We start from the raw sequence: 22,118 nt of genomic DNA, 5'->3' as shown, positions 1-22,118 counted from the left end.
TCACTGTGTCTCAACTCTTGTCTCACTGCAACCTCCACCTCCTGGGTTCAAATGATTCTCCTGCCTCAGCCTCCCGAGTAGCTGGGATTACAGGCGCCTGCCACCATACCTGGCTAATTTTTTATTTTTGGTAGAGACAGGGTTTCCCCATGTTGGTCAGGCTGGTCTCGAACTCTTGACCTCAGGTGATCCGCCTGCCTCGGCCTCCCAAAGTGCTGGGATTACAGGTGTGAGCCACCTCGCCCGGCCAATACTTGTTTGTTTTAATGGTGTTCCAAGTAAAAGGAGATAATCTTTTCAGGGTTTTTTTTTTTTTTTGTACATGTCATGTTATGATGGGCCATTTGTGGATCAACCACAGAAGAATTCCTGTTAAATATATCAAACTCATTGAAGTGAGGGGAAGTATCGGAAATTGAAGTCATTTTGAATTGCATTTTCTTGAGTTCATCTTTCTGCCACCAGGGGTCAGTCCTGCATCAAGACCTTCTCCAGGAACGCCCACCAGCCCCAGCAACCTCACCAGTGGCCTGAAAACACCTGCACCTGCCACGACAACATCTCACAACCCTCTGGCAAATATCCTCTCCAAGGTGGAGATCACCCCAGAGAGCATTCTGTCTGCACTTTCCAAAACCCAGACACAGTCAGCCCCTGCACTGCAAGGTAACTGACATGTGCCAGAGGGACTCGAATTGTGAATGTTTGTCTCTGGCTTAAATTAATCCTGGATTCCATCTCTGATGAATCCAGAGCCATAAAATGTATAACACAGTTAATTCATTATTCTTTTTATTTATTTATTTAAAATTTTTGAGATGGAGTCTCACTCTGTTGCCTGGGTGGTGTGCAGTAGAGTGATCTCGGCTCACTGCAACCTCTGCCTCCTGGTTCAAGTGATTCTTCTGCCTCAGCCTCCCTAGCCGCTGGGATTACAGGCCCACACCACCATGTCTGGCTAATTTTTGTATTTTTAGTAGAGATGGGGTTTCTCCATGTTGGCCAGGCTGGTCTCAAACTCCTGGCCTCCCAAAGTGCTGGGATTATAGGCATGAGCCACCATGCCTGGTGGTCATTATCCTTTTTTTTTATTTTAGACAGAATTTCACTCTTGTCGCCCAGGCTGGAGTGCAGTGGCCCAATCTCAGCTCACTGCAACCTCAGCCTCCCAAGTAGCTAGGATTACAGGTGCCCACCACCACGTCCAGCTAATTTTTGTATTTTTAGTAGAGACGGAGTTTTGCTATGTTGGCCAGGCTGGTCTTGAACTCCTTACCTCAGGCAGTCCACCCACCTCAGCCTCCCAAAGTGCTAGGATTACAGGCGTGAGCCACTGCGCCCCTCCTATTTTTTTTATATTTATCATCTATGAGCTGACATTTGAAGAATTATAAAATGTCAAAGCTGAAAGAGACTAAGTATTATCTAGTGTAATCCCTTTTCAGGTAAGGAAACTAAGGCTCAATAAGGTGAAAAGATCCGTTTATGGTCACATACCTATCTATCTATTCAGTATGAGCCAAGGCTGAAAGCCAGATTTCTTGACTGGAGTTCAGTATTCTTTCACCTACACCATGACACCCTAGGGGCTGCATTAGTCCCAGCTTTTAATACAGGTTTATATATGTTGAGTTTTATTAATTTTAATGTTAACCAAAGCTAAAGACAGTAGGAAGGGTCCATTTATTATCAAAAAAATATGGCCAGGTGCAGTCGCTCACGCCTGTAATCCCGGCACTTTGGGAGGCTGAGGCGGGCAGATCACCTAAGGTCAGCAGTTCAAGACCAGCCTGGCCAACATGGTGAAATACCGTCTCTACTAAAAATATGAAAATTAGCCGGGTGTGGTGACACACACCTGTAGTGTGCTGAGATCGCAGTAAGCCGGAATCACGCTACTGCACTCCAGCCTGGACGACAGAGCAAGACTCAGTCCAAAAAAAAAAAAAAATTTTTTTTATGACGCTTCAGGAACATAGTGAAACCCTGTCTCTACAACAGAATTAAAAATTAGCGCCGGGCGCCTGTAATCCCAGCACTTTGGGAGGCTGAGGCAGGCGGATCATGAGTTCAGGAGATCGATACCGTCCTGGCTAACACAGTGAAACCCCGACTCTACTAAAAATACAAAAAATTAGCCGGGCGTGGTGGCGGGCACCTGTAGTCTTGGCTACTTGGAAGGCTGAGGCAGGGGAATGGTGTGAACCCAGGAGGCGGAGGTTGCAGTGAGCCAAGATTGCCCCACTACACTCCAGCCTGGGCAAAAGAGCAAGACTCTGTCTCAAAAAAAAAAAAAAATTAGCTGGGCATAGTGGTGCATGCCTGTAGTTCCAGCTACTCAGGGGGCTAAGGCAGGAGGATCACTTGAGCCCAGGAGTTCACTGCTGCAGTACGCTGTGGTCACCCCACTGTACTCTAACCTAAGTGACAGAATGAGACCCTGCCTCAAAAAAAAAAAAAAAAAATTTTTCTGAGACATGAATATACCTTTTTTTGTCCTAATGTTTTATAGAGGCTTCATTATTTATTATTTTATTTATGATTTTATTAGAGTCTTAGATGTAGTATTTTTGTTTTCACCTACCTATAATCTCTCTCATTTGACCCTTTCTGTTCAGCTTTACTAATTATGTTTTGTGCATGACACTGCCTGTTTCTAACCTTTTTTCATAAATCTTTCCTACTCTCTACTCTCTTATGCTCCAGATACCAATGAAATCCTTTTTAAGTACCGTAGTATAATTATGAAATGAATTACAAATACCAGGGCAATATATTCAGTGTAGTGATTTACTCTATATCAGTAGTCTCAACCAAAGGCCTCCAGGGAGGACACTTGGCAATATTTGGAGACCTTTTTAGTTGTCTCAACTGGGGTAATGGTAGGGGTGCTACTGCCTCTAGTGAGTAGAGGCCAGGAGGATGCTCCTAAATATCCTACAATGTGTGAGACAGCCCCAACAATAAAGAATTATCTAGCCCAAAGTGTCAGTAGTGCTGAGGTTGAGAAACCCTGCACTCTATCAAAGGAATGGTGTAAAACAGTTTCCGAAACTGTTATGTAAGTGGATCATTCAAGCATATTATAGTGAGCTTTGTCTGGAGGTGCAGAATTTTGTTACACAGAACTAAATAGTATTAAGTAATAATCCACAGCCCCTATCTGTTGGCATCAGCAATAAAGAATTGATGATGACTGCAGCACATGTTGTACTACTAATATCAGGGACAATTTGAGAGTTTGACATGTTTATGCTTTCTCCCTTTTTCTTTTTATTTGTTTGTTTGTTTTTGAGACGGGGGCTTGCTCTGTTGCCCAGGCTGGAGTGCAGTGTTGTGATCTCGGCTCACTGCAACTTCTGCCTCTCGGGTTCAAGTGATTCTCTTGCCTCAGCCTCTTGAGTAGCTGGTATTACAGGCTCACACCACCATGCCTGGCTAATTTTTGTATTTTTAGTAGACATGGGGTTTCGCCATGTTGGCCAGGCTGGTCTCGAACTCCTGACCTCACGTGATCCACCTGCCTCGACCTCCCAAAGTGCTGGGATTACAGGCGTGAGCCACCTCGCCTAGGCGGCCTTCTTTTTTTTTTGAGACAGAGTCTCGCTTTTCTCACCCAGGCTAGAGTACAGTGGTGCAGTCTCAGCTCACTGCAACCTCCGCCTTCCGGTTCAAGCAATTAGAGATGGGGTTTCACCATGTTGGCCAGGCTGGTCTTGAACTCTTGACATCAGGTGATCTGCCTGTCTCGGCCTCCCAAAGTGCTGGGATTACAGGTGTGAACCACCATGCCTGGCCGATGTGGAATTTCTGATGAGGCAAAATTTGAACAGAACTAGGTTCCTTATGGAATGTGGAATTCTCTTTGACTTTTAAAAGGATTGTATCTAGCAACTTAAATAGATGTATTTCCTCGAAGACTGTTAACAAAATCCCAGAACTTTGTTCTGATTGTGTCATCCACAGCCCTAGGTATTGACAGATTTATAACACAAAAGAGAGACTTCAGGCCCGGTGTGGTGGGTCACACCTGTAATTCCAGCACTTTGGGGACGGGTGGATCACCTGAGGTCAGGAGTTCAAGACCAGCCTGGCCAACAGGGTAAACCTGTCTTTCCAAAAAAAAATACAAAAAAATTAGCTGGGCGTGGTGGCTCACAGCTGTAACCCCAACTACTTGGGAGGCTGAGGTAGGAGAATCACTTGAACCTGGAAGGCAGAGGTTGCAGTGAGCCAGCCTGGGCGAAGAGCAAAACTCCGTCTCAAAAAAAGAGAAACTTCAGTGGGCAAAGGAGCAGAGTATGACTTGTTATGATTAAAGAGCAAACTTTTGGCTGGGCGCAGTGGCTCATGCCTGTAATCCTAACACTTTGGGAGGCCACGATGGGAGGATCACTTGAGGCCAGGAGTTTGAGACCAGCCTGGTCAATATAGCAAAACCCCTATCTCTATTGTTTTTAAGAATTTTTAAAAATAATTAAAAAAAGAAAAGATTGGAGAACAGTAATATTTAGTGGTGAGAAACAATTTTACCTATTACCAGAAATCTGAGTAGTATATCTATCTTAAAAAGATGTTCTTTTGAAGAAGTTATCCCAAAATATCTGAAAAATATGCTGAAATATCTTCTAAAAATCATATTACATTATTATATATCACATTCTAGTGTTTGAGGACTTCTGGGTTTTGTGAGAACAATGATTACTAAGAATTAAATCAGGCTGGGCATGGTGGCTCACGCCTGTAATCTCAGCACTTTGGGAGGCTGAAGTGGGACAATCACTTGAGCCCAAGATTTTGAGATCAGCCTGCGCAACATGGTGAGACCTTGTCTCTACTAAAAATAAAAAAGTTATCTGGGCATAGTGATGTACACCTGTGGTCCCAGCTACTCAGGAAGCTAAGGCAGATAAATCTTTTGAGCCCAAGAGGTTGAGGTTACAGTGAGCTATGATCGCACCACTGCACTCCAGCCTGGGTGACAGAGCAAGAGCCTGTCTCTTAAAAAAAGAAAAAAAAAAAAAGCAAACTATTAGGAGGGATGAATTATGTGGCTAGGGAACTTTTTTTGGAATGAAACATGGATTTTTTTTTTCTTCAGAAGGGTCATAACTAAAGTAAACATTATTTCAGTTGTTTGGATATTATTGAATATTGGATAACAATAAAGACCATCCAACATTATTTAGAAATAAATGGCTTTAAAATGTTACAAGGATGGAGGGGACTTGAAATTCTTTAGGCCAAATCTCTTAGAATATGGGTTAAAATTGAAATTTTGAAGAAACGTTAATTGAAGTATCACATGAAGTATTTTCTTTAATCATATAATTACTAAGGAACAATGTTAGTGTATTCAGTGACTAAAAGCTATAAATTTGGGTGAAATGTATATTAAAATTTTTTTTAATTAATTTATTTTTAAATACAGAGACTCACTTTGCCACCCAGGCTGGAGTGCAGTGGCAGAGTCATAGTTAGTTTACTGTAACCTTGAACTGGGCACAAGTGATTCTCCAGCCTCAGCCTCTTTAGTAGCTAGGACTACAGGCATGCACCATCATGCCCAGCTGATTTTTATATTTTTTTTAGAGACAGAGTCTCACTATGTTGCCCAGGCTGGTCTCAAACTCCTGGCCTCAAGCCATCCTCCTGCCTCTGCTGCCCAAAATGCTAGGATTACAGGCATGAGCCACCGTGCCCAGCCAAAAGTTTTCATTTGTGACCAGAAATTGGGTAAATTTTTAAAAATATGATTGAATTTATAGAACCTTCTGTTATCTTTTTGTCAAATATTTTTCTAAAAAATTTTCTACAGGAGCAGTTTGCTTTGTTGAACTTCAGCCTTTGCCCCAAAGAATTCTTTCTCAGTGCTTCTGAGAAAGTTTTGACTGTCAGTGAACACAGTTAAATTCCATCATTGTCAATCTGGACTAAATAATCCTTGGATTTTCCACACTATAAAATGGGGATTGTGTGTTTTCTTGTGAAAGGACCAGTGTCCCTGGTGGTCTGTCTTTGTAAGTCTTTGTGGTGTATGTTTGTTATAGCTACATTTTACAACCAAAATGGATGGTCGAAAGCATTGTTTTTCAAAAAGTAACAACAGTCCACCAAGAGGTGCTTCTTGAAAAAGGTGTTTGCTGTTCAGATAAGTTTCTGAAATTTGCATTTGCCTGTCTCCCGCTTGAAAATAACAATGTATATTAACTTATTAGAGATAATAAGTTTGAAGGTTGAAGGTTGGTTTGAAGGTTGGACAGGAAAGGTAGAACAGATCTGTTTGCATTTAGAGAAACACTTCCACAGATCAAACATTAAGAAATACTGGCTTAAAGTGTTGTTTTAAGAATAACTTTGCCTCCTTTCTTTTCCTGCTTTGCCTAACTTAAACTATGAATGATTCTGACATTAAAATCTCACCCTTCCTGTTGCCTTTTATTGTGCCATGTTGGGCTGATTTCTGGACTGTACTGGAAACGTTTCAGTGATTTGCTCTTTATTGATAAAATAGGCCCTGTATTTTCTGTGACATTTAGCCATTGCTTGTTTGGTCTGGATTCCTTTTGGCCTTACACTTTGTCTATCTGGTTCCCACCAAAATGAATGAGCATATCTGATTAGCCTACATTGTTTGCATTGTATGGTAGGGAGTTGTTCTTTTTAACCCCTCTAATCTTTGTTTCTACAGGCCTGTCATCTTTACTTCAGAGTGTTACTGGGAACCCAGTTCCAGCCAGTGAAGCTGCCTCACAGAGCACTTCAGCCTCCCCTGCCAACACCACAGTCTCTGCCATAAAGGGAAGAAATCTGCCCTCCAGTGCCCAACCTTTTATTCCCAAAAGCTTCAACTATTCTCCTAACTCATCAACTTCTGAAGTCTCTTCAACTTCAGCCAGCAAGGCCTCAATTGGGCAAAGCCCAGGGCTCCCAAGCACTACTTTTAAACTACCTTCCAACTCTTTGGGGTTTACAGCTACCCATAATACTAGCCCTGCTGCCCCACCTACTGAAGTTACCATCTGCCAATCTTCAGAGGTCTCCAAGCCAAAGCTGGAGTCAGAGTCCACCTCCCCAAGCCTGGAAATGAAGATTCACAACTTCTTAAAAGGTAATCCTGGTTTCAGTGGCTTAAACTTAAACATCCCAATCCTGAGCAGTTTGGGGTCCAGCGCCCCATCAGAGAGCCATCCCTCAGACTTCCAGCGTGGCCCTACTAGCACCTCAATCGACAACATTGATGGAACCCCTGTACGGGATGAACGGAGTGGGACACCCACCCAGGATGAGATGATGGACAAGCCCACATCCAGCAGTGTAGATACTATGTCCCTGCTTTCTAAGATCATTAGCCCTGGTTCCTCAACACCCAGCAGTACAAGATCACCACCCCCTGGGAGAGATGAAAGCTACCCCCGAGAGCTCTCCAATTCTGTATCTACGTATCGACCCTTTGGTCTGGGCAGTGAATCTCCCTATAAGCAGCCTTCTGATGGAATGGAGAGACCATCTTCCCTGATGGACTCTTCACAGGAAAAGTTCTACCCAGATACTTCTTTCCAAGAAGATGAGGATTACCGAGATTTTGAGTATTCAGGGCCTCCACCCTCTGCCATGATGAACCTAGAGAAGAAACCAGCCAAATCTATCCTGAAATCAAGCAAGCTGTCTGATACCACCGAGTACCAGCCAATTCTGTCCAGTTATAGCCACAGAGCCCAAGAATTTGGGGTAAAGTCTGCCTTCCCTCCATCTGTAAGGGCCCTCCTGGACTCTAGTGAGAACTGTGACCGTCTCTCATCTTCCCCTGGGCTATTTGGTGCCTTCAGCGTAAGAGGGAATGAACCTGGGTCTGACCGGTCACCATCACCGAGTAAGAATGATTCATTTTTCACCCCTGACTCCAACCACAATAGCTTGTCTCAATCTACCACTGGGCATCTCAGTTTGCCACAGAAGCAGTACCCAGACTCTCCTCACCCAGTCCCACATCGTTCCCTTTTCTCTCCGCAGAACACCCTTGCCGCTCCCACGGGTCACCCACCCACGTCAGGCGTGGAGAAAGTCCTGGCCTCCACCATTTCCACCACGTCGACGATTGAATTTAAGAATATGCTTAAAAACGCCTCACGTAAGCCCTCAGATGATAAGCATTTTGGCCAGGCCCCCAGCAAGGGCACTCCAAGTGATGGTGTCAGTCTCTCAAACCTCACCCAACCCAGCTTGACCGCCACTGATCAGCAGCAACAAGAAGAGCACTACCGCATAGAAACCCGCGTCTCCTCCTCCTGCTTAGACTTGCCTGATAGCACAGAAGAAAAGGGGGCCCCTATAGAAACCTTGGGTTATCACAGTGCATCCAATAGGAGGATGTCAGGGGAGCCGATCCAGACCGTAGAGTCCATCCGAGTTCCTGGGAAGGGAAATAGAGGACATGGGCGTGAGGCTTCAAGGGTGGGTTGGTTTGATCTGAGCACATCAGGTAGCTCTTTTGACAATGGCCCTTCAAGTGCCTCTGAGTTGGCATCCCTTGGGGGTGGGGGCAGCGGAGGCCTCACTGGCTTTAAAACAGCACCATACAAGGAACGGGCACCTCAATTTCAGGAGAGTGTCGGCAGCTTTCGTTCCAACAGTTTCAACTCAACATTTGAGCATCATCTTCCCCCATCCCCCTTGGAACATGGGACACCCTTCCAGAGAGAGCCAGTGGGGCCATCATCTGCCCCACCTGTCCCTCCTAAGGATCATGGTGGTGTCTTCTCTCGAGATGCACCCACTCATCTACCCTCTGTGGATCTTTCGAACCCCTTCACAAAGGAGGCAGCCCTGGCCCATGCTGCCCCACCTCCTCCTCCCGGAGAGCACAGTGGAATTCCTTTCCCTACCCCACCTCCTCCTCCCCCTCCTGGGGAACATAGCAGCAGTGGTGGGAGTGGTGTCCCCTTTTCTACTCCACCCCCTCCTCCACCCCCTGTTGACCACTCTGGAGTTGTACCCTTCCCAGCCCCACCACTGGCAGAGCACGGAGTGGCAGGGGCTGTTGCAGTATTTCCCAAGGACCATAGTTCCCTCCTTCAAGGGACCCTGGCTGAGCATTTTGGGGTACTCCCGGGACCCAGGGACCACGGGGGCCCCACCCAACGGGACCTCAACGGCCCTGGCCTTAGCCGTGTACGAGAGAGCCTGACCCTACCCTCCCATTCTCTGGAACACCTGGGCCCACCCCATGGAGGAGGAGGTGGGGGAGGCAGCAACAGCAGCAGTGGCCCCCCCTTGGGTCCCTCACACAGAGACACCATCAGCCGGAGTGGTATGATCTTACGGAGTCCCCGGCCAGACTTTCGGCCTAGGGAACCTTTTCTCAGCAGAGACCCATTTCACAGTTTAAAGAGACCCAGGCCACCTTTTGCTAGGGGCCCTCCGTTCTTTGCACCAAAACGCCCATTCTTCCCTCCCAGGTACTGATGGAAACCAAGGGAAAGGCATTTTGAACAGTCTAGAGAACATTGGAAGTAGGAGTTTGGTTTATTGTTGTTGTTTTTATTTGTTTTCTCTTTCTCGATTTTTTTTTTTATTATAACAAAGGGCCTCTCTTCCAAAGTAGGAAATCACTTACGCTTACATTTTACTATTCAATTCAATCCTCCCTCCCATTGCACTTATCTACCTTCCCCAAGTTGTTTGTATTAAAAAAAAAAAAGTAAAACACAACCAAAGCCACTTCATTTGGCTGGGGGGTTGGGGAGTGGGGAGGAAAACAATCTTTATTTTACCCCATCTATTGAAGAGTATTATTACATTTGAAATAAAACTTCCATCAGTACAGATAACCACATGTGCAATGTTGGGATGTTATTTTGGGCTTGGCTTATCGAGTAGTCAATGGAAGGATTCCCGTCCCCTCTCTCGGCAGCTTAGTAACTGCTGTAGCCAGCTCGGCTCCCTTCCCTGTGTATCTGTGTCCTGCTAACAGCCAAGAGATGTTGCAAGGGAGGAAATGTGAGAGACCTTGAACCTGTCAGGTTTATTTGTTTTGTTTTTAAAGGCATGTTGAAGTTTAGTTCTTTACCCTTCTCCTAAAATCTTTTTTTAATCAGCCTCAAGGTTAAAATAAGGAGTGACTACAGTATGTAAAATAAGGAAAGGAAGCATTAATGGTGTGATGTGACCTGCCTGTTTTTTGTAAACAAGAGAATACGAAATGTTTTCAAGGTAGTTTCACATGTCTTGCACCAAGCTCATGCCTCTTGCTTTTCTTTTTTGACTTTATCTCCCTCAGTTTTTCTTCTGCTGTGGCCAGAAAGACAGTCACTACAGTTGACTATTGATACAAAGGTGCAACAGAAATATTATCCCTGCATTTTTAAATATAAGAAGTAGACATTAATTTTACCATGGTGCCTCCCTAATGTAAGTGATATTTATTGGTGGTTTTCAACAAAGGTTAACTATTAAAGAAAGAAATATTTGTCTTTATCTTCCTTTTCCCCTTGCCTCAGTCGTGTTATTCACCCCTATTCCTGATATTTTAAAGGAGGAGATTCAGTAGCATTTTCCTTTATATTATACACATGTGTCTATCCCATTTCAAGGCTCAAGTCTTACCCCCACCTCTCGCTCCCAATAGGAAATAAAGACCATTTCTGCCCTTAGTTGTTTTACATGCAAGATAAGTGCTTTCCTTCTCCCTGGACTGAAAGACTTGTTTGTATTTCTACATCTAGTACTTGGGAAATAGACAATCACTGTACTTTGAGTGTTTATATCTTTATATCTAGGGACACTGAAAAGTAAATGTTGCTTTACTACAATTTTTTTTTAATTTAGTGTCTTACCCCAAGGCATACTCAACTGATAATCTCCAGCTAGATGAGTAAAACAGTATGTGTTTAGTTTTCCAGAGAATTCTAGCAAGTTTCATATTTTCTTCCAAGTTAGTATAGAACTAACTATAGGAAGTATGGGGTTGCTTTTTCCTCCAGTAGAATATTAAAGATGGGGGAGGGTGGGCAATGTAGTGACAGAAAATGATTCTCTCAGAATGAACTTTTCAGAGAAAGAGCAGCATAAACCAGGTACACATCATGATTTGGGAGTTTTTGCGTAATTTATTCTGTTATTTATTTGGGCTCACCATGTGTTCTGGGGTTAGGATGCTGCAGGTCATTCATCTTCTTAATGCCTGTCTGGTCTTAAGCCAACTGTTCTTTCTTTCCTTGACCCTCTCTGCCCTGTAGCTCTCCCCACAAAAATGCATGATACCATGACCTTACGTGTGGGATGGGGTATGTAGTGTAGCAAAGAAAAGAAAGTATAGTTATATTGAGTCCTAAGACATTTGTTAGGGAAAAGCATAAGAGAAAATGGGGTGGGAGGTGGGGAAATTATATTTGACTTTCAAAATTGAAATAGGTTTTTTTTTTGCAGAAATTAAATGGGATGTTTTTCATTCTAGAATAAAAGAATGTGAATTCTCTTTGCTGCTCTTGTTTAAGCTAAAAGTAGTATTTACTTGAAAAGGCTCTCTGACCATTTAATTTTTATCAGAAAATGTGGGGATGTCAGGAAAGTGGCTTCCTGAACGTTGGGGCAGGATAATTGTCCTCAAAAGTATGATGGTTAATACATGAAAGGAAGACTTTGTTGGACAGTTTCAAAGATGGGCTTTTAAGGAGTTGGGTTTTTGTGGGGTACTTTTTTGTTTTTTAAGCCACAAAATCCTCAATATGTTTGCTTTAGGATGGAAGTGAGGATTTGTATGAGACTGTCAGCTATTAATTTTAAGGAAATCTTAAAATTTACATTTACATCAGTAAATGAAGATGACAATGTGTATATATGTGATATAGTGAAACAAAAAAGACAGTTCTGGTATTCATAACATGAAAGAAAGGGGTTTTATTCTTTCTGTGTCTGTGATTTAAAACTCCGTGACCATGCTCTGACTTTTGTATTTCAACCTGAGTTTAAACAAATAAACAAGATATTTTTTAAAGAAAGCATAACATAGTGTGTCTTAGCAAGGACATGATTCATATGGAAGCAGAATGTGAGAAGTTGTAAGGTCCTTGGTACTCACTGTAAAATCACAGGCAGAGAATTGGTAAGGGTTGTGAATACACTAGTACCACTTAAAGTTCAGTGATACAGTATCAGAAATAGGGTCCTTAAGTATTTTGAAAGAGTTTACTCTTCAGTCAGCTTAGATGAGAGCTCTCTCCCTGCTCCCCTCTACCCTCTCAAAAGTTGAGAGTAAATAGAATTTGGTTTGATTCCAGGGAGGGGAAAATAAGCAGAGAATAGGACTTTTATACTTTCCAATACCAGGAATAAAATGTTTGTGATATATATGGGTCCAGCAAACCTATCGAGGTAATGTGAATACGATAAACTTCTTAATGGCAGGATATTCACTCTCAATCCTGAAGTTACCGGTTCCTGCAGAATTGAGCTTCAGCTGTTACTGTTTTGAAGCCGCTGTAAATTACTGCTTTCCCCAGTTCCCCCACTATTTTTTTTTAAATGGGCGGGGGCGCCTGTTAAGATCTAAAATAGATATGTTGGATTGATATTCTCACGTGTTCGGTGTGGAAAACAAGTACATGCTTTAGAAGCAACAACAATGAAATCCTTTTGAAATGTGTGTTAATATCGTTTAATAAAATAACTAGTTTGAAAGGTTTGACATTTTTCTTTGAGACGGGCTTGGACCAGGGGCCCCTGGCTTCCTAGTGAGTGCAAATAGGAGGGAACTTCTCAGGAGCTGAAACCGCTGCTTTGTGGAGCAGGCCTGTGGTTGGAAAACCTAAGTTTTCTCTAGCAAAGACCCAACCTGACTGTCCAGGGCCGAAGGTGAAACCAACTAGAGAATGCAGAAGGAAAAGCCTGGATATATCTCAGAAGATACGGTTGTATTGGCTTTTGGTCCAAGGGTATGGGGGTGGGAGTAGTGGTGTGTGCGCCCACACATTTCTCAGGCACACACAGAGATACCACAGACCACCCACTTCGTGACCACTTGCATTTTACTCTCTTCCAGACGTTCCTTTTTTTTAATCTCTTTGTCCCCAATATTTTGTTTTCCAGTTTAATAAAGTATGGTTTCCTTTGTTGTGTGGTTGACTTTTCCCCTCATGTTGATCTTTTCCAGATGTTCCCTTTGACTCCTGCACTTAATGTCACTGAAGGCAATCTGAGCCTCTTAAGATCTTTATGGCCTTGTGGGTTTTCTGTTTGATCCTTTGTGTAATTGAATTTTGGAAAGGGATAATGGGTTGGGTGAGTTCTAGATGTTCAGGGAGTGGTTGGTGAAGTGGGATATACTGTATTAATAATTTTTTGTGCATGTCTTCAAAAGGTTGTGCAACTGTGAGCCAAGAAGCATTTTTAAAGCAAGCATAGAATTGGGGGTTTGGGGTGGTAGCAGGGATCCTTCTGGCCAATTATTTGCCCACATCTGCCCTTACTGCATATTGGCAATCTGTTGTGCAGAAGCCACACTTAACCCTTCTGTCTTACCCCATCCCTTGTTCATAACCCAGTGAGGCTGGGTTGGAATGCTGGCTGTAAGGGGTAAAGAGGGATAGTCACTGCATCTGGGCCAGGTCTGGGTCACTGGCAGGGTAGAAGGCTCTAAATAGCAGCCTTGCTTATGTGAAGGTACGTACATGTGTCACCAGACACTTAAATAGCAGTGGCCTGGGAACACACCCAGCAGGTAGGGTGTACCACTGTACTGGAATCTGGCTCACCCTTTTTTCCTTGTCTCTTGGGACCTTGACTTGCCCACCTGATTTCTGTATCTACCCCTAAAGAAGCAACAGCTTTGAGACTTCCTCATTAGGTTTTCTGGGCATGTTATTCATAATTTCCTCTGCCTAATTTTTTTTTTAATGTCCTAAGCCAATCTTGTGTAGCAGGGATGAGTTATTCCTTCATGTATGTAGACATAGCAATGCAAACACAATCAGAATGGGTTTTGGGGTATTGGGGCGTTTCTCATACTTGTTTATGAGTAACTGTATGGACAAGTCCGGTCAGCTGCTGTTCACAATTGCTGAGTAATAACTCACTGAGGCTGCATAGGCAAGGCTACGAGAGGGTCATCGGTAAGAGAGATATTGGCCCTTAAGTAAACATCCTGTTATGTCTTCCCCATGTAGAAGGAAATAGAAGCACTCTAAAGCAAAGAAGCAAGTGCAGTGTAAAACTAAATATCAGTTACTTTTAATTAATTGCTGGGGAAAGAAAGGAGAAGCCTTTGCTTAGTTACAAGTTTGAGGGGAAGAGGATAAGAAGGCCAACATCTATGTAAAAGTTGATCATTGCAGTTACAGTCAACCCTCCTCGGTATCCATGAAGGATACCAGGTTCCAGGACCCCCATGGATACCAAAATCCACAGATGCTCAAGTCCCCTACATACAATGGCATAGTATTTGCATATAACCTACACACATCATCCAGTAAATTTTAAATCATCTCTAGATTACTAATACCTAATACAATGTGAGTGCTATGTACATAGTTGTATACAGTATGTTTTGAAATTTGTGTTACTTTTAATTTTTTTATTACCTTTTCCTGAATACTTTTATTTTGTGGTTGGTTGAATCCATAGATGCAGAACCCCCAGACAGAGCCAACTGTACATTTCCTTTTTTAAATGTTACGTTTTTCTATCCTTTGTTTACACCTAGGGAAGAATCAAAAATTGAGAATACAGATATGGGTGGAGGGGCTAGTGAATTCTTCAGTGCCAACTGAGGAAACACAAATACAGACTAGGCGTGGTGGCTCACGCTTGTAATCCCAGCACTTAGGGAGGCTAAGGCGGGCAGATCACTTGAGATCAGGAGTTCAAGACCAACCTGGACGATATGACAAAGCCCTGTCTACTAAAAATACAAAAATTAGGGCCAGGCGTGGTGGCTCATGCCTGTAATCCCAGCACTTTGGGAGGCCAAGGCAGGCGGATCACGAGGTCAGGAGTTTGAGACCAGCCTGGCCAATATGGTGAAACCCCATCTCTACTAAAAATACAAAAATTAGCTGGGCTTGGTGGCACGCGCCTGTAATCCCAGCTACTCAGGAGCCTGAGGCAGGAGAATCGCCTAAACCTGGGAGGCGGAGGTTGCAGTGAGCCAAGATCGCACCACTGCATTCCAGCCTGGGTGACAGAGCAAGACTCTGTCTCGGAGTGGAGGGGGGAGACATTAGCTGGGCATGGTGGCACGCACCTGTAATCCCAGCTACTTGGGAGGCTGAGGCAGGAGAATCGCTTGAACCCGGGAAGCAGAGGTTGCAGTGAGCCAAGATTGTGCCATTGCACTCCAGCCTGGGTGACAGAGTGAGACGCCGTCTCAAAAGGAAAACACAAATGCAGGTTGCAGGTTTTTGTGTTTGACTTGAGAGTTGGCTAAACCAGTCTACCCTGGACATGTTCAGGGTCGTGGTAAATTGGATATTCCAGCAATCTTCCTTCCTCATCCCCATTGTGTCCCCTTATTTTTGAGAATTACTCATATCCTTTGCCACATAATTTGTGGGAGAGGAGAGAAAAGGACTTGAAACTTGCTACATTTTTCTTGGGGTGTTTCAGTTGGAATGGGTAGAAAGGAGACCGACAGCATCCCTTTCCTGAAACCCTCCTCCCTGGCTAACAGTCCTTTGCACCTACATGAGACAACACTTAAGATAGTCAATCATTGCCAAGGGCAATAGTGATTAGGAAATGATTTGAAATCTTGATTATTTAGAAGTGGGCCTCAGTTGTATGCAGGTTGAGCATCCCAAATCCAAAGTCCAAAATCTGAGCATGAAAATGACACTCAAAGGAAATGCTCATTGGAGGATTTCGGATTTTTAGATTAGGGATGCTCAAGCAGTAAGTATAATGCAAATATTCCAAAATCTGAAAAGATTCAAAATCAGACACTTCTGGTCCCAAATATTTCAAATAAGGATACTCAACCTGTATTTCCTTCTACAGATGTTATCTAGGACCTTCTTTAAGAGTACTTTGTCCTTCCCTTTGTTTTTTACTTTAGCGTGGAACCTAAATGGACACATCCCTACCTAGACTAGCTCCTGTGTTTGGCGGATCTCCCCTTTTTGCCTTGACCTGACATATCAGTTGTGTAAGAGCTGGGGTGGGAGTGTCTGCTTGTTTTTCTTCTACAGCCCCAAGAGATGTTCTGGGAAGGGAAATCTTAGTAGAGATTTTAGGTGAGCCCAAGAGTTTGTTTTCAAAGTCAAAGTTCAATTTATCCATGCCCCTGACAGAAAGCTTTTACCTCTTTACTCATTCAGCAAATGTGGCTGAACATTCTCTCCCATTGTGGCTTTTCTTTTTTTTTTTTTTTTAATAGAGACAGGGTCATGCTTTGTTGCCCAGGTTGGTCATAAACTCCTGGGCTCAAGCAGTCCTCCTGCCTTGGCCTCCCAAAATGCTGGGATTACAGACATGAGGCACTGTTCCCGGACACATTGTGGCATTTTATTTTATTGATTTTATTTTTATTTTATTTATTTTATTTTTTGAGATGGAGTATCATTCTTTTTTGCCCAGGCTGGAGTGCAATGGCGAAATCTCGGCTCACTGCAACCTCTGCCTCCCAGGTTCAAATGATTCTCCTGCCTCAGTCTCCCAAGTAGCTGGGATTATAGGCATGTGCCACCATGCCTGGCTAATTTTTTTTTTTTTTTTTTTATTTAGTAGAGACAGGGTTTCACCATGTTGGTCACGCTGGTCTAGAACTCCTGACCTCAGGTGATCCACCCACCTCGGCCTCCCAAACTGCTGGGATTACAGGAGTGAGCCAATGTGCCCAGCCTGATTTTATTTTATTTTATTTTATTTTATTAATTTTGAGATGGAGTTTCGCTCTTGTCACCCAGGCTGGAGTGCAATGGCGCGATCTCGGCTCACTGCAACCTCCACCTCCTGGTTCAAGCAATTCTGCCTCAGCCTCCCAAGTAGCTGGGATTACAGGTGCCCGCCACCACGCCCAGCGAATTTTTGTATTTTTAGTAGAGACGGTGTTTCGCCATGTTGGCGAGGCTAGCCTCAAACTCCTGGCCTCAGGTGATCCACCTGCCTCGGCCTCCCAAAGTGCTGGGATTACAGGCATGAGCCACCATGCCCAGCCCTTTTATTTTATTTTTAGAGATGGGGGCCTCACTCTGTTGTACATGCTGGAGTGCAGTGTCATAATCATAGCTCACTGTAACCCAACTCCTGGGCTGAAGCAACTCTCACCTCAGCCTCCTGAGTAGCTGGGACTACAGGCATGCACCACCATGCCCAGCTAATTTTTTTTATTTTTGTAGAGATGGGATCTCACTATGTTATCCAGGCTGGTCTTGAATTCCTGGGTTCAAACGGTCCTCTGCCTTGGCTTCCCAAAGTGCTGGGATTATAGGTGTGGGGCACCATGCCCAGCCTATGATGGCATTTTAAAGCAAAGTTAAAGATTGGCCCCATCCCAGATCTTCCACTTACATTACTAGGGAATTATTTTAAAAAAAATAAACCTAACTTCCCTACCACTTGTGCCTTTAGCCACTTGGCTACTTCTTTGGGCCCCAAAGGTTTTTGTTAGCAATGACATAATCCTTTCTTTTCTTTCTTTTTTTTTTTTTTTTTTTGAGGCGGAGTCTTGTTCTGTCTCCCAGGTTGGAGTGCAGTGGCATGATCTTAACTCCTTGCAACCTCCACCTCCCAGGTTCAAGCGATTCTCCTGCCTCAGCCTCCCGAATAGCTGGGACTACAGGCGTGCACCACCATGCCCAACTAATTTTTTGTGTTTTTAGTAGAGATGGGTTTCACCATGTTGGCCAGGCTGGTCTTGAACTCCTGACCTCAAGTGATCTGCTCACCTCACCCTCCCAAAGTGCTGGGATTACGGGTATAAGCCACCACACCCGGCCTCATAATCCTTTCTTTATATATTTTACCTTATTCCTTTTTTTTTTAACCTCTAATATCTTTTTTTTTTTTCCTTTGAGACAGATTCTTGTTTGGTTGCCCAGGCTGGAGTGCAGTGACACGATCTCGGCTCACTGCAACCTCTGCCTCCGGGGTTCAAGTGATTCTCCCACCTCAGCCTCCCAAGTAGCTAGGACTACAGGCATGCGCCACCACGCCAGGCTTTTTTTTTTTTTTTTTTTTTTTTTTTTTTTTTTTTTTTTTTGAGACAGAGCCTCGCTCTGTCACCCAGGCTGGAGTGCGGTGGCGCAATCTCGGCTCACTGCAAGCTCCGCCTCCCGGGTTCACGCCATTCTCCTGCCTCAGCCTCCCAAGTAGCTGGGATTACAGGCATGTGCCACCACACCTGGCTAATTGTGTATTTTTGGTAGAGACGGGGTTTCTCCATGTTGGTCAGGCTAGTCTCCAACTCCCGACCTCAGGTGATCTGCCCGCCTCAGCCTTCCAAAGTGCTGGGATTACAGGCGTGAGCCACCGCGCCTGGCTAATTTTTGTATTTTTAGTAAAGACGGGCTTTCACTATGTTGGCCACGCTGATCTCGAACTCCTGACCTCAGATCCACCTGCCTCAGCCTCCCAAATGCTGAGATTACAGGCGTGAGCCACTGCATCCAGCCTTCTCTTTTCTTTTCTTTTTTTTTTTTTTTTTTTTTTGAGACGGAGTCTTGCTCTGTTGCCCAGGCTGGAGTGCAGTGGTGCGATCTCGGCTCACTGCAAGCTCCGCCTCCCGGGTTCACGCCATTCTCCTGCCTCAGCTCCCGAGTAGGTGGGACTACAGGCGCATGCTGCCACGCCTGGCTAATTTTTTGTATTTTTAGTAGAGACGGGGTTTCACCATGTTAGCCAGGGTGGTCTCGATCTCCTGACCTCGTGATCCGCCCGCCTCGGCCTCCCAAAGTGCTGGGATTACAGGCATGAGCCACTGTGCCCGGCCTCTGCCTTCTCTCTTTTTTTTTTTTTTTTTTTTTGAGACAGGGTATCATTCTGTTGCCCAGGTTGCAGTACAGTGGTGCAATCACGCCTCACTGCACTGGATCTCCTGGGCTCAAGCAATCTTCCCACCTTAGCCTCCCAAGGCACATACCACCATGCCCAGCTAATTTTTTATTTTTTGTAGAGATGGGGGTCTCACTATGTTGTCCAGGCTGTTGTCGAACTCCTGGACTCAAGCAATCCGCCTGCCTCAGCCTCCCAGTGTTGGGATTACAGGCGTGAGCCACCACACCCAGCCAAATATATTTTCTACATCTTTAGTGCTTCTAAGAAGTAAGATAGATTTGGAGGTATGTGCTGATCCTGAGGACAAGTGGAAAATATTTACATGTAGTTTAAAGTTACATGTAGTTTAAAGCTATAAAAACAATACCTTCTGAACTATGACTCTAGTCACCTTGGAATTTCTATTCCAAAAGTGGAGTTAAGCTGAGAATTTCCTAAAATTTTACTAAGGGCCTAGGACACCCTTCACTGTGGTTTCCCTTTTTCCTGCACTTCTGTGGAAATCTAGCTTTATTTTCTGCACACTTTTTTCCTTAACCTTAATCTGGTAGAGAAAAGTCGGAAGACGCCTCTTTTCTTGGCTTTCTATTGGACCCACCTCTTTTACCCTATATCAAAGGCCTATTTGGCCACAAGTATCAGAATCTTATAACCTGACACATTATGACCAATCTGGTCCCTGAGAGGCAGTATGGCATAGCATAAACAACATTCGGATAGACTGGGGGCTTTACTTCTTTGAGAATCATTTTCCTGTTTTAAAGGGAGTATACTTGACATAGTTGTTTTAGGAATTAGGTGAAATCGTGAAGGCATAGCACTGGGTGTTCAGTAGTATTCCAGGGTGGAGGGGCAACAGCCCAAGTTTTAAGAATAGATGTTTCAAGCCAGGCATGGTGGCTCACGCCTGTAAATGCAGCACTTTGGGAGGCCAAGGCAGGTGGATCACCTGAGGTCAGGAGTTCAAGACCAGCCTGGCCAACATTGTGAAACCCTATCTCTACTAAAAATACAAAAAATTAGCCAGGTGTGGTGGTGGGCGCCTGTAATCCCAGCTACTCAGGAGGCTGAGGCAGGAGAATCGATTGAATCTGGGAGTCGGAGGTTGCAGTGAGCCAAGATCGTGCCATTGCACTCCAGCCTGAGCAACAAGAGTGAAACTCCATCTCAAAAAACAAAAAATAGGCCGGGCACAGTGGCTCACGCCTGTAATCTCAGCACTTTGGGAGGCCAAGGTGGTCGGATCACGAGGTCAGGAGTTCAAGACCAGCCTGACATGGTGAAACCCTGTCTCTACTAAAAATACAAAAATTAGCCAAGCGTGGTGGCGCGCACCTGTAATCCCAGCTACTCAGGAGGCTGAGGCAGAAGAATCACTTGAACCCGGGAGGCAGAGGTTGCAGTGAGCCAAGATAGCACCACTGCACTCCAGCCTCGGTGACAGAGCAAGACTCTGACTCAAAAAAAATTAGCTGGGCGTGGTGGCACACACCTGTAATCCCAGCTACTGGGGAAGCTGAGGCAGGAGGATCACTTGAACCCAGGAGGTGGAGGTTGCAGTGAGCCGAGATCATGCCACTGCACTCCAGCCGGGCAACAGAGCAAGACTTCACCTCAAAAAAAAAAAAAAAAAAAAAAAGAATAGATGTTTCCTAGGCTGACTAATGGATTAAAATTCCCCAATACTGAGGCATATGCTAGTCACAAGTCCGAAGTTGTGGAAGAACCAGTAACTCATGAATTGGCCTTAGCTTGCTCTTGCGCTTGCTTACTTGCTTGCTTGCTTCTTACAGAGGGCGGATGGAATAACTCAACATTCCTTCCTTCCTCCACTGCAACACAAGTTACATAGGTGATGATGTGGTAGTTGATTGATCGGCATCCCCTCAGCACCCAGCTCACTGCATTGCACACAGTAAGCAGTTAGTAAATGAGAGCATCAAATCAATACCGTGATTGGTACATACTTGATTCAACAATTATTGGGCACCTACCATTTTGTTGCCTGCAATACACCTTTCCCCTTTTGGTGCAGAGGCATGGGAAGAATTCTACCTGTTGCCACCCTTTCTGAATGCCATTTAAAAATTCTTAACTACCTTCTCCAAACCACACACACACAAGTTATCTTCCTCTCCCACACTCTTGTCTCTTTCTCTTTGTATTTCAGGGTGTCTACCAGAAGATGGACCCAAGATCCATGGAGGCTCTTGTGACTCAGATCAACTGCCCTGCCCGGGAAACCTGGTCTCTCTGGAAACCTTGATTAAACTGCTTTTTCTGACACCTCTTCCTCTACAACCCTTGATTCTGTCACCATTGAAACTTCAGAACCAACTCTAACCATCTCCACCTCCAGGTGAGGGGACTAATGAGAATTACTGACAGCCTGATGGCTACCCCCAAGTCAGTTTCCCTTCATACTTTACTACAAATCTGACCATGTTCCCATATTTACTGAGTAAATTTGATGAAATGTACCTAGTCCTGTGTCCTAGATGTATCAGGGAGAGGGAAGAGAAAGGATAAAGGAAGTTGAGAGCTGGGATAGGAATTAGAGGCAAAGGGCTTATGTAGGGAGCAGAGAGCTAAAATTCTAGTCAGGCACCTCTTTCTGAGGTGATGGTGGAGTATACTGGGAGCAAACTCTACTAGAGAAAGCATGGTGTGGTAAAAGAGAACCAAGCTTGGATTCAGAAATCACCATCAGCACTTGCTGTTTGACCTTAAATTCCTCATCTGTAAGATTAAAAGGTCTCGGCCAGGCGTGGTGGCTCACGCCTGTAATCCCAGCACTTTGGGAGGCCGAGGCAGGCGGATCACCTGATGCTGGGAGTTCGAGACCAGCCTGACCAACATGGAGAAACCCTGTCTCTACTAAAAATACAAAATTAGCTGGGCCTGGGGTGGCACATGCCTGTAATCCCAGCTACTCGGGAGGCTGAGGCAGGAGAAGCTCTTGAACCTGGAGAGGCGGAGGTTGCGGTAAGCCGAGATCGCGCCACTGCACTCCAGCCTGGGCAACAAGAGTGAAACTCCATCTCAAAAAAAAAAAAAAAAAAAAGATTAAAAGGTCTATAAAGTCCCTATTAAGCACCATGAGTATAAAGGGACTCAAACTGACCTCTGCA

At 44.5% G+C, this 22,118-nt stretch overlaps 1 protein-coding gene across 11 annotated transcripts in view; it reads left to right on the top strand.

Moving 5' to 3' along the window:
• RPRD2 (regulation of nuclear pre-mRNA domain containing 2) overlaps nt 1-12,678 on the top strand; it is a 111,300-nt gene extending 98,622 nt beyond the window's left edge. For 3 of the 11 annotated variants that reach the window (XM_031013039.3, XM_031013036.3, XM_031013040.3), the window contains 2 exons: nt 466-666; nt 6,692-12,678. In XM_031013039.3, coding sequence (XP_030868899.1) covers nt 466-666; nt 6,692-9,465 — 2,975 coding nt within the window. In that variant the 3' untranslated portion in view covers nt 9,466-12,678. The remainder of the gene's footprint in view (nt 1-465; nt 667-6,691) is intronic. The other 8 variants (XM_055358026.2, XM_055358020.2, XM_031013042.3 and 5 more) reach the window with 5 other exon arrangements.
• Nucleotides 12,679-22,118: the final 9,440 nt, after the last annotated feature.

The sequence above is a fragment of the Gorilla gorilla genome, chromosome 1 (genome assembly GCF_029281585.2).
Source record: "Gorilla gorilla gorilla isolate KB3781 chromosome 1, NHGRI_mGorGor1-v2.1_pri, whole genome shotgun sequence".
In the NCBI taxonomy this organism is placed as follows: Eukaryota; Metazoa; Chordata; class Mammalia; order Primates; family Hominidae; genus Gorilla; species Gorilla gorilla.
Note: the sequence above shows the minus strand (reverse complement) of the source record. Positions and strands in the feature narration are given on the sequence as shown.